Source organism: Lycium barbarum, chromosome 3 (genome assembly GCF_019175385.1).
Source record: "Lycium barbarum isolate Lr01 chromosome 3, ASM1917538v2, whole genome shotgun sequence".
Taxonomy (NCBI): Eukaryota; Viridiplantae; Streptophyta; class Magnoliopsida; order Solanales; family Solanaceae; genus Lycium; species Lycium barbarum.
Genome location: NC_083339.1, coordinates 142,283,753 through 142,305,005, shown reverse-complemented (window position 1 = coordinate 142,305,005; position 21,253 = coordinate 142,283,753). Strand labels below are relative to the sequence as shown.

Genomic DNA, 21,253 nt, shown 5'->3' with positions numbered 1-21,253 from the left:
TACTTCTTTCCACAATGATAATGCAAGGATCTAATCCAAGAGGGGTTAATAATGGTCTAAAGTCACGCTACTCATAAGGTTATTAAGTTCAATTTTCATGTTCTTTCACGTGGTATACAAATGAGTTTTGTTAAGCTTGAGAATTCCATCCTCTAACAAAACCCTATCACCTAAAAGAAAAAAGCAGCAGGACATGTATCTTCAATCCATGTCTGAACCCTTTATCCTACAATGAAGACGAAGAAGAAAATCTTTAACCCACCGCGAGCATCAATAAATGGGTTTAGAAATGCCAAACAAGCAACAAGTCAAAACGAAATGATTCACATTTTACACGATCTGGTTAACCTTGCTTACGTAAAGCATGTGTAGAGAAAAACCAATTGGCAGAGAGAACAACTGAAACAATAAGTTACGTTACAATGTCCTGCTGCTCTATCAAATCTTGATTAATCCCACTATCCTATGATCCAAATATCCGTGTTTTGAAACATTAATATAACTACTTGAGTTGCCCCACTTTTTGAAAAGACGGCAATTGTCTACAAAGGGCAAGGAACGAATAGATAGGTCAATGACCAAAACTTATGTCCTGTAGTCAATTCTTATGACCAAAATTGCAGAACAAAGAGATGTTCACCAAGAAAAAACTTCTTTTCTAACGCATAACCATAAATGCTGATACAAAATATGTTTGTCTAACCGACGCAGGTGGATACCACTTCCACCTAAAAATCAACAGCAAAGCAAGGTAGTGAATGGACATCTTACTTACATCTAGAGCTAGAGAAATTGGTAAACGGGGTATGTACAGTGGGGGATTGGCAAAAGCAAGGCTAATGACCACGCTGATAATTTACATATACTATGTATAGATAGATAAGGGCCAGATATTGGCTCCAAAAAGGGGTCCAAAATTGCAAATACTAAAGCTGCATCTATCTGGAGAGAGACCATCCCATCCAGAAGTCAAAGGGAGCTGATATTGTAGGTTATACTCAAAAATCCCCAAAAAGCCAACACCTAGGTGGATACAAGCCGTCTCCTCGGCTATCTTATAAACCTGTTAAATAGAAAGTAACGGTAGTTAAGCAACTAGAAAAAGCAGCTGGAGTCATCTCCCGCCCTAATTTTCAGGGAGAATTCAAAAACTGAAGAAGAAAGGAATCAATTGCTCTTCAAGTAGATTTCTTTTGAGTACCTCAATTTCGGAGGAAAACCTAAGACTCTTCTTGACCAGATTCAGAAGGAAGTTGCAGATTCTTCACTTCTTTAGCTTCTGAGCCCTCTGCGACAGAAGACGTGTCTTCACCTTTTGAATTAAGAGTCCCCGGATTCATACGCTGCACCTCCTCTTTTGTATAGATAAAAATCTTGCGAACCATACCACAAAATTCCCTGTTCCAAACCAGTGTTAAGCCGGTAAAGAATGTAACGAACACCAAAAACACACAGCACTGATCTAGAAAGACTACACAGAGAAGCAGCGCAACAGGAAGAAACAAAATCATCACTTTGATTTATAAAAGCAATATGGGTATGTACTCACTGCCATGGATCATCTCCAACAAGCATCATGTCACCCTCATCATCAGTGTATACAACCAGCCAACTCTTACTTCCAGCCTTGAGTTCACCATTAAAATCAAAAAGCTGATCCAGTTCAGCAATCAATTCGTCATAATTGTTGAACTTTGCAAGATCCACTGACCTTCCGAGTGCTCTACCCTGTTTATGAACCTGTAGGCAAAAATAAATCATTAGAAATTTCATTAGAGCCAACAGCCAAAGTTGTGACAAAAGATGAGATTTAAACCTTTGTGCAGCTCCTTGTTGAACTACTATGACCTTTGCCATCCCTATCTCTAGCAGCAAGATGAAAGGTATGAAATTGTTTGTCATGATCATTAGCTGCAATTCCATCATCCACCTTTGATCCCTTTGATTGCTCATGCCTTTGATCAGAATCAGTGGCAGGGGATTGATGGGTGTGTATAACAATATTCATGTCACTTGCTGAATTGATCAATGAACTTTTTCGCATCATAACAGGATCCGTGCAAACGTTACTTGTAAGGGGAATGCCAAATAATTTGCAGTTCCCCTCGGGTTTCACAGCCTCAGGCTGCTTTGCTACAGTGGGTTTATGCATCATATCTCTTGAATGAGAGGAGAGCTGAATGTAAGGCGACACTGATTGAGGCATAATCCAGCTTCCCTGCTGATTCTCAGCTCTATGACCAGGAAGGACTGAGAACTCGCCAAAACCACTGTACCTAGCATCTCCCCGCATTTGATAGGGAGTATCACCCCCTTGGCCAGGAGCTTTTGAGCCTGAATCCATCAGATTAAGAGAGAGACCCGAAGACAATAGAGACCATGGTTTTCCCAGTAAGCTAAAATCTTTTTCCTGGTCTTGTGCTTGTCGCTTCACCAAGCCAGCACCAAATGCTGCTTGGTCCGCAGAAGGTAAACAGAACCCATGGGAGGAGTTATTTTGCACTCCAAAACCTGATAATAGATCCGTGAGAGATGACTCAGGCCTCCCCAAAGGTAACCATTTATCTGAAAGATATCTCTTAGATGCGGAATGAATAGCATTCTTTTCATCATCCACTGATGGTTGCCATATCATCGATTTCTCAGACAAGTCTGACTCATTACTTTCTGCAAAACCGCCTCTAACGGTCGATAACTCTTGACCTTGCAAGACCCTCGAAAACACACTGGGTTGGGAATGGTCTGCAGTTACTCTGGATGAACCTTTAACGAAAATCAGAAAGTACATGACAATTACTTAGCTAGAACACAAGATTTAAAAGCAGTGCAAGATACTGTATAGAAAAGATCAGGATGAGATATTCACCTTCCCTACCAAGGACAGATGAATCAGGAGATGAGGGCAAAATACTGGATCTAGGCCTTTTTGGCCTTGCGATTGGAGGTGCATTAAGTGCAGGAGGGCTAAGAGCTGGTTCTATTTTCCAGGGTGAAACTCGGTCTGGCCTTGGAATGGTAGAATTTTCATCCCACCGAACCTTTAAAAACCATAAATGAATGATTTTTCAATATAATGAGGTAAAAGAAATAGTCAAACAAGAAAAGTAAAGTAGAAACTACCTTCAGACATCTCCACTTAGATTCAAGCCACCTTTTGGGATCAGCATCTTCAATGCCAACTATAGTTCCAGTAAACCTATAACATTGTAAGTTAATTAAATTAGAGAATTGAGTAGAAAATACCCTGTTACAGAAAATTAAATCAAACAGTCTAAAAATTTGACAGCCAGTCACCAAATGCTGTCATTTTTCCTGTCAATTTAAAGGTCCATAACACAGGTCAAGATTACAACCAGCAACTCACATTTATTAAATAGTAAAAAGATGACTTTTATAAACTAAACTGCAGCATACCTCTGCTCTGGAGCTTCTTCACCTTCAAACCTCATCTTAAACCTCATTCCAATAGAGTAATTGTTTTTCACAGATTCCATATACTGATCATAGGGAACTATAAACTCAGCAGGGCTTGTCCTGTAACACAAACAGTAATTTGGTAAGGGAGGCTAATCCTTTTGTCAGTGTTAAATCAACAATAACTCAAGAACCTACTTCTCACCCTGCTTTCCCCCATAAACGGACATAAAAGATAGAAAAAGGGCAGCCTGATGCATAAAGCAAACAGCATTTGCAGGGTCCGGTGCCCAATCAAAAAATAAATGGACTTATAAAATACTGCACGTTATTGATATTAGGAGCCATCAAACATATGAAGCAGCCAGTTATTCTAGAGGGCAATCGACTTAAATAAAATGTTTCCCGAATGCATAGAGGACAAGCAATGAAACAACATGCACTACTAATTCCAAAACCTCAGACGAAAGACCATAAAATGTTTCCCAAATGCATAACAACATGAGATATTGATTCCAACCTCTGGAGGAAGTCTAAATTGTACTATTTAATTCTTTAACTTATAATCAAAGATCTCTTTATGCCCTTTAAGTCAGTGCTTCATTCGGTCATTTCAGACCAGTTACCTTGGTTTGTAATACACAGTGAACATTGTTTTTGTCTGAATGGCATGCCAAGCTGTCGCAAGTACACCGAGATGCATGCTATGACTGGATATCACCGATGATGGGGCATTCCCTTGCTGTCTCATGGCACGTCTAACTCCAACACGAAGCTCCCCATTCTCACCTCTAAAGTAGCACATAGCTACAGGTCAGACTCTAATTATGGAACAAATAAAATCAGAGAGGGTTTCACGATTCAAACCTAAGAAATATGAATGCATCCCCAGCGACAAGCCTCTTCGAACTAACGAAGACACTCCAACCACTCTGAAGAAGATGCCTCCTTGGTTGGCCTGGAATTCAAATGCTTGAGTGAGAAACAAAGCAGAAAAACAAACCCACCCCTCCAATAATGGTATATAAAGTGCACGATATAAAGAAGCATGCTACCAGACTTCCAAAGACAATTCCTCAGACGAAGAAAAGAAGATAAAACCTACAAACTCGGTGTCTACAGTAGCAAAAATTTTGTTAACCGACTTCCACCCCCCACCAAAGCACCGTCCGAAGAAGGAAAAAGAAAATCAATGTCTGTTCCTAACATTATTTTCTTGTTTTGAGTTGTGACCTATGTTATCATATTTTTTAGTTGATTTAATTATATAGGTAACCAACATGATATGAAACACAAGGACAGTGGAACTCCCTGAACAGCAAAAGTATCGTTCAAATGAAATTCCCTCTGCATCCCTCTTCTTTCAGATTTCCCTTTTGCAAAATCCCAAATAATAATATTTTTACAAGTGCCAAATCATAGCAATCTTCATTTAGCCGTGTGATTACAAGAATGCAACTGGTATGCTACACCAGCAATAGCACTTAATAGGGCGGAATGTGCTGTGTGATGGTGCATCTTATGTCACCTCCCACACCCCCCACCCACCCCAAAGGAGGCCTTCTTCGCCTGCCACCTAAGCTCACAAAGGGCATAAATTGGCCAAACAGTTGGAGGTGGTAAGCTTTACAGACATAAGGTGATGAAGACTATGCTATGCATCATACCCCGGAATATATGCCTGAAGCGCCACTCATTCCTATGTAAATCTTTGGCCACCAACTCCTGCGTTGGAGGCTGCCGAGACATATCCTGTTAAAGATGCAATTTAAATTAGCCACTCCATTTCCCCAATACGGGACCATGAACACATTAAAAAAAATATATATATTCTTCTAACCAGTGGGGGGAGGCATTCATCAGCATGCCTTCTCAAGACTGAAAATCCACCATGAGTGCTTGTATCAGAGGCTGTTAGTGTCTTACAAAACGAGTGTACATGAAATCGTGGTGGAGGAGGGCGCATAGTTTCCTTCTTCACTGTATTCTCATCTTGCTACAACAGTCATTTTAGAATATTAGATGAGATTTTCAACTAGAAATTCAAGACTCAAATAGCTGGACATACTTTATTCAACATGACATCAAAAACTGAAAACTGAAAAACAAACGAAAAAAGTTAAAATATAAACATAATGGTAAACCTACATTTGGCTCCGGCATCAAAGTCACTTGTGCATACACCTCATCAGTATCTGGTTCAGCCTGAAAACGCACTCAAAAGTCAATACATAAACATCAACTTAGTACAAACTATATAAATAAGAATGTCCATAAAAGAAAAAAGGGCTGTAAGCCAAAGAACCCTCTGGAAGATCTTTTTTAAAAAAATTCCCAAAACCCTTTGGAAGACATTAACAAAATCATTACCTTCAACAGGACATTAACGACACGGCATAGAATCTTAGAAGGAAGATTATACAAAGGCATCTGCTGGTCAGCCACTTGATTAGTTGATGCTTCAACCTATCATACAAACACATTTGATTACAGAAAGCTCTATGTACATTAGTAATAGCGAGAACTAAATTCCGTCAACCCCTTACCCTCACCCGTTTGGCCACTAGAATTATTCACATTTTTCCAGATTTTTTAAACTTTATTTGAAAATCAGCGTTTAGCCATAAAAAATCGAAATACTAACTTTGGAAAACACCCAAAACCCTGTTTTCACTTTACATTCAAACAATAAAATATTCTTTACAAAAACTATAACCAAACAACTTCATCTCCCAAGTCCAGCTTCAAAAATTCCACCCCCCCCCCCCCACCCCAAAAAAAAAAAAGTGGAAATATTTGATTTTCTATGGCCAAACGCATACTAATACCAGAAAAAACAGAGTATCCCAATGATGCATGATCAACAGTATATTTTAAACTGAAATTAGACAAGGGATTCCAATAACACAGAGGCTAAAAACAGAATTAAAGCGTTTTTAGTAACAAACCTGCTCAATATGACCTTGAGGGAAATAATACACCAGCTCATCCTCACGAGGAACCGTCACTAATGGACCCGCACATGACCGCCATAGCTCCGTATACAACGCCGTCTCAGCATCAACTTCAAAAAACAAAAAATAAATAAGAAAAAAGAAAAAAAAAACTCACCGGAAAACTCAGTTACAAAAAAAATCAGGTTTAATTACCTTTTCCGGCACCGGAATTACTCTTAACAGTCTCTAAAACTTGCCTTGAGCCATCATTTGGCTCGTTGTAACCTTTAATCGATACCTCCGAAGTAGCCATTTCCGTACACACTAATTTTCTCAACACAGATCTCTCATCTCCAATTACCGCTCACACATAATCAATTCTAAACAAACACAACCGTAAAATTCACCAGACAAAAGCACTGAACATGCAAAACTTGGTAACCAAACAGGCCCTAAAGAACAGCAAATCAAACACTCTTAATACATGTTCAACAACTTTCTCACTCTAGTTTCTCTCTCTATATATATATCAGCTAAAATTTTGTAGTATATCAGCAAAAGGATAGAGAAAAAAAAAAGTATATTGAGGGAAAGAGGTGAGAGCCTTTCGATAACCAAAGGGGTCAAAACGGTTGCAGCAATCATTTCACCCGCGGTTAAATTCTAACCGGAGTTAGGGGAACTTGCTATAGCCAGTTGATCTCTGTCTTTTCAACTGGGTATAGACGGTGGTCAAGACACTGTCTGGGGGGACAATTCATAAAGGAGATATTAACGGCTCGTACTGTTAGCCGTTTGGTTCTGTCGTATTCATTGGGCTCTTGACTGACGACGTCTGCTTTTGCCGTTTGTTTTAATAAATTCTCATTGGGCTCTACTTCCATTAATGTAGTTAGTTTAGCTCAAAATTAATTGCTACTTTAAGAATTAAATTAAATTTGACAATTATTTTTTATTACACTCTTATGGAATACTACTCTAGTATTTAAACAGAATAATTGATCTACTTTTAGTAAATATACACAACTTAATAAATTATGTATTTTTATTTGTTCCGTTCTAATTTACGTGATTCAATTTCTTGTTTAGTCTGACGAAAAGAATGCTACTCTCTCTGTCTCAATTTAAATGTCTTATTTTTTATCAATCTCAAAAAGAGTGTTCTTTCTATATTTAATAAGTTGACAATTTAAACATGCACCTAATAGGTTTAAAATCACTAGATTCAAATGGCATTTTAATATATTACACATATCTTTAATTAAGGAATATAATATTTAAAAGTCTCTTTCTATTCGTTAAACTCTGTGCGTATTCAAATTAAGACACTTAAAATGGAATGGACGGAGTATTATTTTAATGATAAAAAAGCAACATAAGTTCAAATTCTCCTTTTGCCTTTAATAAAATAACCTACAATCCTACAAACGTCTAAAATTTATTTTAATTATATTGTTTTGTTAGATTTTAAGACGGGTTAAATTGTGTCACATAAATTGAGACAGGTATTATTCTATTTTTATGGGGAAGCTGCCCTGTCGTGCTATTAACGGGCAAAGGGGGATGGGGTTAAGTACGCCCCCATCCATTCGCACGTTAACCGTGGTTACTTTACAATTAAATGTAGAGTAGTCTGTATACACTATCTGTGCGCGCGGATGATATGATTACAATTTACAAGACGTCTCAGCGTATTACTCGTGCCTCCAAGGCACCTGCAACACACCATGCCATGCCAGCAAGGAAAGCGTGGTTTCCATCTTCTTCTTTTTTTATCAAATGAATAGTTAAAAACTTTAACTAGAAGATTAATTAATAACTATACAAAAACTGAGTTTTACTGTAGGTTAAAATGAATTTAAAATTTTGAGTTTATAGATTTTGAATTTTAATGACAAAAAACATGAGTTCTAGATAAATATGTTGAATATATTAAGTATTTTTTTTAATATAAATACAATTTTTTTTTATTAAAGCTATTGAATTCTGCTAAATTGGTATAACTTTAACTCCACTCTTATTTAGTGGTGCTTTTTTTTTGTTACAATATATATTTTTATTTTTCATGACAATGATTTTTTTGGTAAACAAGGGAATCCGCAGTTGTTGCCTTGGGTCTAGGTTCAAAACTCCCTGCATGAATTTTTGATTGAGCTTATCGCATGGAGCTTGTTTAGTGCGATTTGCATGAATTTTTGATTGAGCTTATCGCATGGAGCTTGTTTAGTGCGATTTACATTTCCTGTGCCATGCGAAGCCAGTATTTTTACCAAATAATGTAAAATTATAAAGAAGTAAACATATTAAAAAGACAAGGGTCATGAAGGGGTTGACACCCCTCGGCAAGGAGTGGTCTGCCAGTGTCCCTGTATGGTTTGCGCTATTACACTGGAGCGGAATTTACCCTGTGCGTATCTGAAAGACAGCGGCTGCGGATTCCCTTGTTAACCCAAAAAATCATTGTCAGTGAAAAATAAAAATATATACTGTATAATAAAACTTATTAAAACAAATCAAACATTGGTAATAAACAATACATTATAATTTTTACTAATTTCTGCATTAAAATCCTGCGTTATTAATTAACCATCATATTACAATCCCGACATAATTAGCTTCTAAACGAAACGATCCCTAAGCAAACTCTAATTCTTCCATTTTTCCCACCTCAGGCAATCCACGGGAAAAAAATTGCGGAAGAAAATATACTTACTTTTGTTTTTAAAAAATTTGTTTGTCAAATATATTTGAAGCCACCTATTGAGTTGAATCTAATACTAGGTACTAGTAAAATTACAATTCAAGTTAAAATTGCAATACATGATATGCTCTGATAACTTTACTACTTCTATTAATAAGCTCAATTGCTCTAGCTTGATTCAAATACGTAACATAACTCTTTAACTCTTTATCGCTATCAAATAGAATGTTATAGAACTGTTAAATTATGGCCAAGTTCAATGCCAAAACGGTTATGTTTAAGATAATACATGCATCGTACCTGCACATCTGATAACGAATGGTTGGTTCATTTAACTTGGTTAATTAATTGTACGTAAGAACAAGAAGGAAAAACGTGCACGCACTGGGGAGAGAAATTCAAAAGGAGGCATTACATTATTCATCTTTTTCTAGAATAATTTTTCACACTTTATTTGCAAATCAGTGTCCGGCCATGAAATTTTTAAATTCAACTTAAAGTTGAATTCCGAAATTTAAAAAACAACTTATAACATGTTTTCTAACTATCTTCATAGTGGCAAATGAAATGCTCTCTTATCTCCCTTGCAAAAAGTATAATGAAACACAACTCCATTCCAACTTCAACATCAAAAATTTCAAATAAAGTGAAATCAGTATTTGATTTCTATAGCCAAATGCCTGCTATATTTCTATATCTCATAACGCATTTTCTAGAGTAGTTTAACAAAAAAATAAAAAAAAATGTTTTATATTTATAAATAATTATATTTTAAAATATAAGATATAGAGGCATAAACTCAAACTTATATAGCTCGTGTTGGATCAGAAAGTGAAAAAAATTATATATCTTATTTTCAGTTAAATAATATATCCGTAAGGGTGGTCGAGTTGGTCAACGAGTGGTTCCTTACCTGAGAGGTATGTGATCAGTTAAATAATATACTCATAATGGTGACCTAGTGTGCTTTACATTTCCTGTGTGATTTGTGGGTTTGCCACTAGCAACTTACGCAGATTGCACCCAAATAACAGTGATTAAGAATATATATAAAAAATCAGTAAGAACATCCTTTAGAACGGGACCCAGCTGATTTTGTCTATTAGTAACTGTGTGTGGTCTAAAAGCTACAAATGGTGCAACTTTATCCCGGAAATAACTTTATTTTGGGTGATTTTAACCAAACGTCTCCTAAAAAAAAAAAAGAAACAGAATTCCGATTTAGTGTTATAGAGTAACAATTAACGAATACATATATTTAATGTTAATAATGTGTACTCACGTTATTTAACTAATTTTAAATTACATAATTTAGCATAAATAAATGCGAATAAATATTTGTTTCGTTTACTTGACCCGAACCCAAACACTGCGATGTCTCTATCATCTTTTGTGTTACTGTAGTTTCCGCTCGTTCACAAGCAAAGTACAAAACAAAGCACAATTTGGTGGAAATTTTCCATTCAGCTTTGACCTTACTTTTCAATGGAAATTTGTTTTTGTCATTACTTTTTAATTTTTAAATCTTTAGTCCTTTAAACTTTGCCACATCAAAAAGGTACTGCCCCTAGAAATCTCGGAATCTTTAATTTTCCATATAATAATGATATAGATGTTATAGGGTGCCAAATTGTCCCAAACAATGCATGGTGCTTTGACGTTTGGTTGAAGGGCTTATCCAAATTAGGAAATAAATCAAGCAAATAGCCTTGCCACATCCACACTAGCTAGTGAATAGGTGGTTGTGGGTAATTAATACATCTCACTTGGTTAATTTTTGTAGGCGTTTGGCTATAGAAATCAATTTTTTTTCACTTTATTTGAAATTTTGTAGTTGAAATAGAAAATGAAGTTATATTTGGTTGTAGTTTTTACAAAAAAATTATTTGGTTGTTTAAATATACTAAAAGGGTAAACGGGATTTTTAGGTGTTTTCCAAATTCTAAATATAATTTCATGTTGTATTTGGAACTTTCATGGCCAAACATGGATTTTTAATATAAAGTTAATAAAATTTTAGTTAAAAAAAAAAAGTGAATATTTCTATTGGCCAAACGGGTCCAGGTAGGCTTGCGCCCACGAGCGGAGCTAGGATATTGCAAGGGGTTCATTTGAACCATCTTCGCATATTGAATGGAACGATAATCCCTTTATGTAATATTTTTCGGTAAGAATTTTCTTTTTTTGAATAAAGATTTTTTTTTCTTTCTAGAATTAAAATATAAAAATATACAACTCTTATTATTGTCCCATTCATCTATTCTATTGAAAATAGTATACTTTTTTTAGAATATAATAGCTATTTAGAATATTTTGTTAATAAATTTCAAGCTATGTGACACTCATTTTATTTGCATGAGCATTAAACTTTTTGGATTCCAATTACACAGCAACAGCCTACCTAATTTCCCGCTCTAACATTATCTTTGGGTCATCTATAAGTTCTCTTATTTACCTATTTTGTTAATCTTATTGTACTAACTTTCCCTTGTATACTAGAGCTACTTGGATTTATTAATAGACTACAATCTAAACATTTAGCATACACTATACTACGTGCAAATTAAACATATACATGTATACATTGAAATATTTGCGCAAATACAGAGCCTTAAGCTATTGATATGGATTAATACTTTAATTATTAAAAACAACAATTCTCGCCTTCAAATTAAAGTTTGTCTAGCTTCCAAATGGCTTAGGTTTTTCAAACGCCACACCGAGAGTTTATTTTTAAGTGAAAGTTTTGCATATTTCCCTAAATGATTTGTGCAAACCAAATTAACATAGTGCCAGAAATACGGGAAAACAAATAGCGCCAAAAGTATCACCTCCAACGGAAAAATTATTCTAACTTTTTATTTTTTGTGGTAGCTTTTAATTCTAGAAAGAAAAAGAAAAAAAAATCTGGACTCAAAAACAGAAAATTCCTACCAGAAAATATTGAATAAGAGGGTTATCGTTCCCATTCATTATGCGAAGGGGGTATCGTTTCCCAACCCTTAAATGTTAGTGGGGTAAAGTGCGACTTTTTTTTATGTATATATATTAGATATTGAATCCTCTTTGCTTCTTCCAATGTTTACTTCTTTATATTTTGAATGCCCTTTGAGAAAATATTGGCTGTGTCACCACTTGTGCGTACCTTGATTAATTCCATGAGGTCTCTACTATCTTCCACCATAATAGGTAGTAAATAACACTTGAGCAGATGAGAAGAGATCACTTATTTTTACCTCTAATAAAATTAGAAGTCGAGACCTCGGAATGCTCAACCAACTCCATTATCTACTTAGCCACACTTTTGGATGCCTCCCTTGGCTAATATGAATGGTGTTTAATTAGCCTAGCTTTTACTTAACTCAATAACTTAAAAAAATAATTACAAATACGATTGATAAGAGTTATTAACAGCTCAATAAAAATAGTAATGCAAGCTTGTCAAATATTGTCAGGATATGCAAGCTTAACATACATTTATATTTATATTGATATACCACTAAGTTTGATACCTTTAATCTGGCTGCTATAAAGCGAGAAAAAGGTGAAAAATGTGTGCATGTTAGTGGTCTTATGTTCAAGGTGTATTGAAGCTATTTTGGGGAAAACATATAAAAGTTGTAATCATAAATTGGGGTAATCAATGTGCCCCTATTTAGTAGTACATCTTTTTAAGGAATTATACTATTAGGTTTTGTATCCTTTTGAACTTCCCTGTTTGCCATATTTTCAAAAACAGAATTTGATGGAACTAATCGATTGGAAGAAAAACAAATACTATGCAGTTTTCAGTCCAAATAGTACTTCCACTTCATTGAAGCGTTAATAAATACATTTGCTTTTATTGTTATTTTGTTATTTACTTGACTTTACACAATTATACTTGATTAACTTCATTAACTAATTAAATATTGCATTGCATTTGTGCTTTCAGTTTGTTAAAGAGAGAATACGGATTTTTAATGAAATTGTATGGCATTTCTTTCCCTCTGAAATGATAAAAAGGCAAGTAACATAACGCTTTTTCTATCTTTTCCAGTGAGTTTTGTTAAGTAAGTGACAAGATCATTATATCAGATATTTCTTTCTTCTTCTTTGTCTTTTTTTCTTATTTTTTGGAATAGGTCGTAATTACCTAAATACTATGGTATAAAGGAATAAATAACATGATGTAATAAAAAGAGTGTCTTCAGTGAAAATAAATATACAGTCATTCTTAATTAGAGGTTCTGGGTTTGCGTCGTCTTTGATAGGGAAGCGTCTTACACTAAGTGAGATTTTCCAGCACAAAATCGAATTAATCAAATCCTAAAGTGAATAATGAACACCAACAAAAATATCCACATAGATTCTATAATTATTGTTTAGTCTTAATCAATTTAAATTTTTGTGGCTTGTTTGATTTAGTTAAAGAACAGAGGCTATCCTCTCTCGCTTTCATCAATAACTTGTGTTATCGTGCCGAAAATATCTTAAGAAATAGTGCTAAACATCCACATAACTTGGCCACAATTGATGGTGCATTCGTCAGCGAAATATTTGAGACCACTAGTCTGATTGTCATAATCAAATTAATGACACCTGTAAGGAACGACACATAAGTGCAGCAAATACTTGTTACCTTTTTTAAGAATAAAAAAAAAACTTAATCAATAAAACATGCATTACATTTGCACTAAATAAATAAAAAAGCAAAACAATAGGAGTACAAAGTTAAGTGTCTAGACATACTAACTCTTTAGTTAAAATAAAATAAAATAAAAAGATCTGATCTTCGGAACCTATGTATCAATATTAACAATTGATTAAGTTATTGGCAATTATAGTTTTTGGAATTATTAATTTATTTCAGCTGAAATGTGAGATAAAATAATATCTAATTTGATGGGATAAGATAACATATTCAAAATTAAGTTTGATACAAAATTTATACTTTCTTTGGTTAAAGATATAAGATAGGACACTAATACATAACTAAACTCTGCATAAAATAATACTCTCTTTTTGTTCAAAATAAATGTTCATTTAGCTATTTTCACACACATGTAGGAAACATTAACTTATTTAGAAAAAAAATAAGTATTTTAACTAAATTACTCATGATGAACAATACAATTGCTTATTTATTGTCTTGAGTAAGTAGGGACAAATCTCAAAATATAAAGTTGATTCCTTTTTTATTTGGTAAGTGAACGCTTATTCCGTACCAAAAATAAAAAAATAAATAGACACTTATCTTGAAGTGCAAGAAGTATATAAATTTTTTCATAATTAATTACGTATATATTACTAATACTTTGCATAACCTCAGTGTTTGCTGCGGTGATGCATGAAGGTGTCGGTGGAGGAGATCGAATCGGAAAAAGAATATCTAGTCTTGACTGAAAATACACCGGCGGGAAAAAGAGAGAGCGTGTGGGTCCCGCATAGTGTGTCCCCTGTGGAGCCAACAATAATCGAAGTTGTACGGGGTCCACAAATAAACCCCTTGTGTCCTCTGCGCTAAGCATTTGGGACAATTGCATAATTTCATAATCTTCCCAGCTTTTGGCCCCTAACCTGCAGACCAATTTCATACTATTTCTTTATTCCAATCGCCCCTCACTTTTCCTACACTTTAAAATATCCTTTTATGCTTCTTTTTCATTTCTGGAATTTATGTAAATGCTTGGTACAGTAATATGTACTTTATTTGTCTAAATTTATGTGACACTTTTTAACTAGGCATAAAGTTTAAGTAAGAAAAAAGAATTTTAAAATTTGTGATCTAAAATAAAACTTGAATATTTTTTTTATGGTTGTAAATCACTTCATTAAGAGTAAAAGGTGAATTATGAAGTTAAATATTTCTAAACAAAAAAGATGACATTCTCTTTTAGACAAATCAAAAATAAAAGTATATTGCATAAATTGAGACAAAGACAATAGGAAATAATGATGACAAATAATTTCTCAAAAATGAACAAAAATTTCAGATTACCGAAGAGACGTAAATAGGCAATTGATATTGGGAGATTTGGCCTCTTTAATTATTTTTTTACTTATTAATATTACTTTAATTATATATTATTTCGTACGGTGAATGCGTAGAAGTTACATAAAAAATCTATTAAAACAACGTAAATCTTTGATGAATCATTTTATTTCGTCCAAATTATAACTGAGCATATGAGGTCATTTTCTCTTTAGATTTTATTAGTAAATTAGGTTCCTCCACTATTTGATATCAATGACGATGAGTCCCTTGATCTTACCTTGTTGACTTTATGAGACTCAAGGTTATGATTGCGTTATGTGCCATGTAGAGAGTCATGACATTGATCATTTTGAGAGCTTTCAAGAGTTGTGGAGAGTGTGGGAAATGAATTAAATGACCATGGGTCATATATATAAAGCAATAGAAAAATCTAGAAAAAGTCTTATATACGGACACTTATACGGTCCGTATAACTTCATACGGACACTTATACGATCTGTATAACTTTATACTGTCCGTATAAGTGACCATATAATACCATCAGGATCTTTGGTGAATCATTTTATTTCGTCCAAATTATAACTGAGCATAGGAGGTCATTTTCTCTTTAGATTTTACTAGTAAATTAGGTTCCTCTTTCTAATTGTATATTTGATAGTGGTCGGATCTTGTTGGAGGCATAACTCGTAGAATATTCACAAAGAGATCAAGATATTGAATATTGTCTTTCTCAAAGCTGAAGTGATCAAAAGACGTTTCAAAATACCGATAACATTCTAGAATATCAAATAGATAAACAGAATTATACTCATAAACATACATCGACAAAATCTATCTTTGTTCCTATATGTTATGTTTTTTGTTGTAATTTATTTTCAACAACATAACCAGTATAATCTCACAAATGTACAAATGGGTCTGGATAGGGTAGAATGTTCGCAAACCTTTATCCTACCTTTATGAGGTCTTGAAAATGTTTCTGATAGACTTCGACTCAAACTTGCAAAAAAACCGACCAAATAAAATTATTATTATTTTCATATTTTGTTTATGGTTGCAATTTATTTTCGTAACTTGACAAATTGTTGCAAACAAGCTCGCCCAACTATTATTTACAACAAATAAAGAGCAGGGTTATTTTCTTAAAAATGAATTTGAATGGATTGGCGGTCTAGTTAGTCTTCTACTATGCCGTGTGCTTTGACGTTGAGGAAATATTTTGTTTTCTATTCCCATTAGCATGTTATTTTTAGAGCTTTGAACTATAATTTTCAAGTAATTATATATTCCAAATGTAAGACAATGCTTTCGCCTTTCCCCTATACTATAACTCAAAATTTAAATGCACAACCCATCATCTCTCATATTGGCATCGTTTGTAAGGGGACATTTACAAAATAAGTTTTTTTTTTTTTTAACGGTTACGGACTTGGAACGGGATTGCGTTACAGCTTATTTATTTAGGAAAAAGACAGAAAAGGAAATTGTAGAGATAAGATAGGACAGCGGCAAAGAAACGAACCCTGCTTTATAGGCTGCAATAAGAATGAGCCACGTGTCTTGATGTCGTCTTGTGAACACGTGTACAAATCATATTGCGCCAAGCAGTTGAAGATGGTCCTTAAGGAATAAAAAATTGTTACGTCTTTTCACGGAGCTTGCGTGACCACTTAGGTAAAAAAGATCGTAACGGGGCTTTATTTTATAGGGTACCCTGTAATAACCCATATATTTTTTAAGACTTAGTTGGTAATTTAAATAAAAAAAGAAAAAAAATAGAAAAGAAGGAAAGTAGCCAAGCCCAAAAAGAAAAAGGAAAAAAAAGACTTTAAAAAGTCTGATGGCTAACGTGAAACACTACAATATGAAGGAATAAAAAAAAAAAAGACAAGCAAACGGAGGAAGAGAAAACCAGCAGGAAAAAAAAAAAAAAGAGGGAGAAAAAGGGAAGAAAGGAGAGGAGAAAAAAATAAGAACTTTCACTCCAAATCATTAAGGTAATTACTCTAGTCCTTTATTTAATTTTATTACATAATTATGGGTAAATTTTTATGATGAAATCATGGGGATATTTTGAGAAATTGAGAAAGTTCAACCCTAAGGTTCTTCAACCTAAATCATTGATTTGAAAGGGTAAATAGTGTCAAATTTTAAACTTCTATATATCGTTGGAATCCTCTCGTTAAGGCCTTCCCGAAAACCGATGTCTTGTCGGGTTTTGAACACATTGACCAGAGGGTGTTTTCGTCCCTTAAAATTTGACTTTAACCGTTTAAGCCTATAAAAATATAAAAGTGATTTACCCTAAGGGTTTTGACCATTATAAATCCGTTTTTGTGTAGTTTGAGGCAATTCGGAGACTCGAGAACGCAGTTTTGATTTATTGGGAAGTGTGCTTGAATTGTGAATTTGAGGTAAGTGAGACTTTAAGCTTTGAGTACTTGCTTTTCAAAACCCGTTTTAAAAATATGTTTTGTCTGCCTGGTCCATGTGTTGGGGCGAGCGTGTGCTTAGCAGAATCGATGGTCCTTAAGGCCAACCGCATAAACTTTATTTTCAAATAATCCAAAACTCTCTTTATAAATTATTTTGTGATGTGATATAGCTGTGAGCCATGATATTGGGGTATTGTGTATGCTTCCCTTAGCATTGTGTGTGCTTCTTAATTATATTAGGGCATTGTGTATTCTTCCCTTAGCATTGTGTATGCTTCTTAATGATATTGGGGCATTGTGTATGCTTCTTGATATATTTGGCACATTGTGTATGTTGCCGTTGATTCATAGTGTTGACTAATTTTTTAACTGCCACTTATGATTGTTCACAGTGTAAATTGTGTTGAGATATATAATATATTTGATAAACAGTGGTTTGGACCTTGGTTGCTATTATATAATGATATATTCATATGCATAATATTTTTGTGCCTGTTGTGTGTTTGTATTTCTAACACTTGTTCCAGGGGTATTTGAAGTGGCGGGTCAAGGATCTTACTGGGTTATATTTATGTATAACTCACTCCTTACCTGCATGTCCATGCAGATACTGTCGTTGAGAACGAGGCTGGTAATTGAAGACTTCGTGAGTGGATTCTGTTGCTGAGGTGAGCCACCGCATTGTTCGTGGAGGCAGCCATTTCAGCTTTATCTAGTTATTTCTTTTATTTTGGGTTTACATGCCCGACACTCAAACTCATGTAACTCTGTTAGATGCTCCATGGTCTTAGCGTGGGACGTGGGCTAGAGATTCTTTTTATCTTAGCGTTGGTTGGTTTTCATAAATCGATTAGGGATTTGGTTGGCGACTATTTCGCATTTTTATCATTAATAACGTTGTTGGACCTGCACTTATTTTCTTTTAGTGCTTTTGTAAATGATTAAGAGTATGATATATGGTTCGCCTGGCGGGTGGTGTTTGCTGGGTGCCAATCACGTCTAGCGGGTATTTTGGGACGTGACAAAGTTGGTATCAAAGCCTAGGCTTTAAGTCCCGGGTCATGGAGCAGTGTTTAGTAGAATCTTGTTCATGGGGATGTAGGCGCCCATACTTATGACCTTGAGGCTACTGGACATCTAGGAAGTTTTCCCTTCTTTCATTCCTTGTTTCGCGCGAGAGTTGAATCAAGTTTAACTTTGTAATATTTATTTCGCAGATGGCTAAGAAACGCGCATCTTCATCCGCTAAACGTGGTGCTGGACAGAGTGCTACCCGCGGTGATAGACAAGTTAGTGCTCATCAGACTAGAGCTCAGACTAGGACTCAGGCCACTGAATGGGGGTCAGCCCTAAGTTGCGTCAGAGCAAGTGCAGGAACAAGTGGTTCAGAACACTCCACCGGCACCAGCTGCCGCCCCTACTATTGCTATGCCCGCATATGTGATGACTAGATTATTGAAAGTGTTGGAGGCATTGGCGCCTAATCATGGTGGAATTCCAGGTCCTCAGGCTACGTCACAAGCACAAGCTCAAGTTCAGTTGAATGTTGCAGCTAATCAGACACCTCAGTTGGCCCCTCAATAGGTTGTCCAGTTTGCAGGGCAATCTAAGGATTTTAAGAATTTCATGGATCTTAAGCCACCAGAGTTTGATGCTTCACCAACTTCTATTGAACCTCAGAAGTTCATTGATCGTTGTGAAAAGATATTGACTACGTTGGGGCTGAAGGAGACTCGTGGTGTGGAATTTGCCACTTTCTCATTCTCAGGCTCTGCAGAGTCTTGGTGGATTTCGATTCAGAGAGGTAGACCAGCAGGGTTACCACCTATTACTTGGTCAGAATTTTTAGCACTGTTTAAGGACAGGTTTATTCCATTAAGCATGCAAGATGACATGAGACGTCAGTTCAATAATCTGCGACAGGGAACTATGACCGTTACAGAATATGAGGCCAAGTTTACAGATTTATCCAGGTATGTACCTTGTTTGGTAGAGGATCCGAGAGAGAAGGTGAGACGAATTATGGATAGACTTGAGCATCGATATCGTGGTCCTGTGGTACAAGATGTGCGATATGGTACCTATTCAAATGTAGTTGACACTGCTCTCCGTTACGAGTCCTATCCAGAGATGGACAAAGTTGAGCGTGAAAGCAAAAAGCCACGTAACACAGGTGGGTTTAGTGGTGCTCCATCTGGGGGTAAGAGTGGTTTTTATCGTGGGCAATCCAGATCTACTCAGTCAGAATCAGTGGTGCAGTCTTCTAGTGGTTATTCCGCTAGATAGGGCCAGCAGCAGATGCAGAGGAAAGGTAATAGCTCATATCAGTCAGGTTATCATCCGAGGTGTTCTAACTGTGGCAGAAATCACAGTGGTTGTTGCTTTGGGGCAGATGGGGCTTGTTTTACTTGTGGCGAAAAGGGGCATATTGCTAAATATCGTCCTAAAGGAAATTCTGGTGCTAGTCGAGCTACTACACAGCCGCAGGGAACTACTACAGCTACACAGGGTTAGATTCAGCCAGCTAGGACCGCTCCACAGGGTGCTCGTGGACAGGGTGCACAGGTTGCTCAGGGAGGGGGTGGACCGCCGTGATTCTTTGCTATGACTAGACAGGATGTCGAGGCATCTAATGCAGTAGTCACGGGTATTATTACTATTGGTTCTCATGGTGCATATGCTCTTATTGATCCCGGTTCTACGTATTCATATGTATCTCCTTCTTTTGCTATATTCTTAGAACGGGGAGTTGAGTCTATTAATGTGTCGTATGTGGTAGAAACCCCAGTGGGGGGAGTATATTAGTGGATAGAGTTTATAGAGATTGAGTGATATCGGTTCAGGGCATGGACACCGTAGTTGATCTATGTGTGTTACCGATGTCCGCTTTCGATGTGATTATGGGAATGAATTGGTTGGCATCATGTTATGCATCGGTTGATTGCTATGCTAAGCTTATACATTTTAGTTTTCCTGGAGAAACTTTAGTGTGGAAAGGCATGACTCCTGTGACTCAAGGAAAAATAATATCTTATGTAAAGGCACGCCGAATGATTAATCATGGGTGTTTGGTTTTTATTGCCACCGTTCATGATACTCGAGCGGAGAATGTTACTATTGATAGTGTTCATGTTGTTCGCGAATTTGCGGATGTTTTTCCTGAAGATTTACCCGGCCTACCCCCGATGATAGAAATCGAGTTCAGCATTGATTTAGTTCCAGGGACTCAACCTATCTCTATTCGTCCATATCGTATGACTCCAGCTGAGTTGAGAGAACTGAAGGCTCAACTCCAAGAGCTACTTGATAAGGGGTTCATTAGGCCTAGTGTATCGCCTTGGGGTGCACCTATGTTATTTGTGAAGAAGAAAGATGGCACAATGAGAATGTGCATCGACTACAGGCAACTGAACAAGGCGACTATCAAGAATAAGTATCCATTGCCTCGTATTGATGATTTGTTTGATCAACTGTAGGGTGCTACTCATTTTTCCAAAATTGACTTGAGATCAGGTTATCATCAGCTGAGAATCAAGACTAAGGACATCTCAAAGACAGCCTTTCGGACAAGATATGGGCACTTCGAATTTTTGGTGATGTCATTCGGGCTGACTAATGCCCCCGCAGCATTTATGGACCTCATGAACAGGGTATTCAAGCCATACTTAGACCATTTTGTGATTGTGTTCATTGATGATATTTTGGTCTACTCTCGGAGTGAGGCTGAGCATGGACAACACTTGAGAATTGTGCTACAGACACTTAAGGAACGAAAGCTTTATGCCAAGTT

The 21,253-nt window shown here is 35.8% G+C and overlaps 1 protein-coding gene across 1 annotated transcript; it reads right to left on the bottom strand.

Moving 5' to 3' along the window:
- Window positions 1–635: 635 nt before the first annotated feature.
- LOC132633165 (auxin response factor 2A) lies at window positions 636–7,066 on the bottom strand. The gene is made up of 15 exons (XM_060349398.1): window positions 6,564–7,066; window positions 6,363–6,478; window positions 5,785–5,880; window positions 5,563–5,619; window positions 5,255–5,410; window positions 5,082–5,166; window positions 4,282–4,372; window positions 4,041–4,205; window positions 3,415–3,534; window positions 3,121–3,196; window positions 2,867–3,038; window positions 1,817–2,763; window positions 1,550–1,740; window positions 1,202–1,398; window positions 636–1,063 (listed from the first exon to the last, which is right to left on the bottom strand). The coding sequence occupies exons 1-14, from the start codon at window positions 6,661–6,663 to the stop codon at window positions 1,221–1,223; spliced, it is 2,550 nt and encodes an 849-aa protein (XP_060205381.1). The 5' UTR covers window positions 6,664–7,066; the 3' UTR covers window positions 636–1,063; window positions 1,202–1,220.
- Window positions 7,067–21,253: the final 14,187 nt, after the last annotated feature.

Bases quoted from the DNA above. Each gene is read 5' to 3' on its own strand.
- LOC132633165 (XM_060349398.1), bottom strand. From the start codon at position 6,663: ATGGCTACTTCGGAGGTATCGATTAAAGGTTACAACGAGCCAAATGAT. The intron at 5,167-5,254 runs GTTAGAAGAATA...CATCTTTAACAG, and splicing joins ATGAATGCCTCCCCCCACTG to GATATGTCTCGGCAGCCTCC. The intron at 4,206-4,281 runs GTTTGAATCGTG...GTGCTACTTTAG, and splicing joins GATGCATTCATATTTCTTAG to AGGTGAGAATGGGGAGCTTC.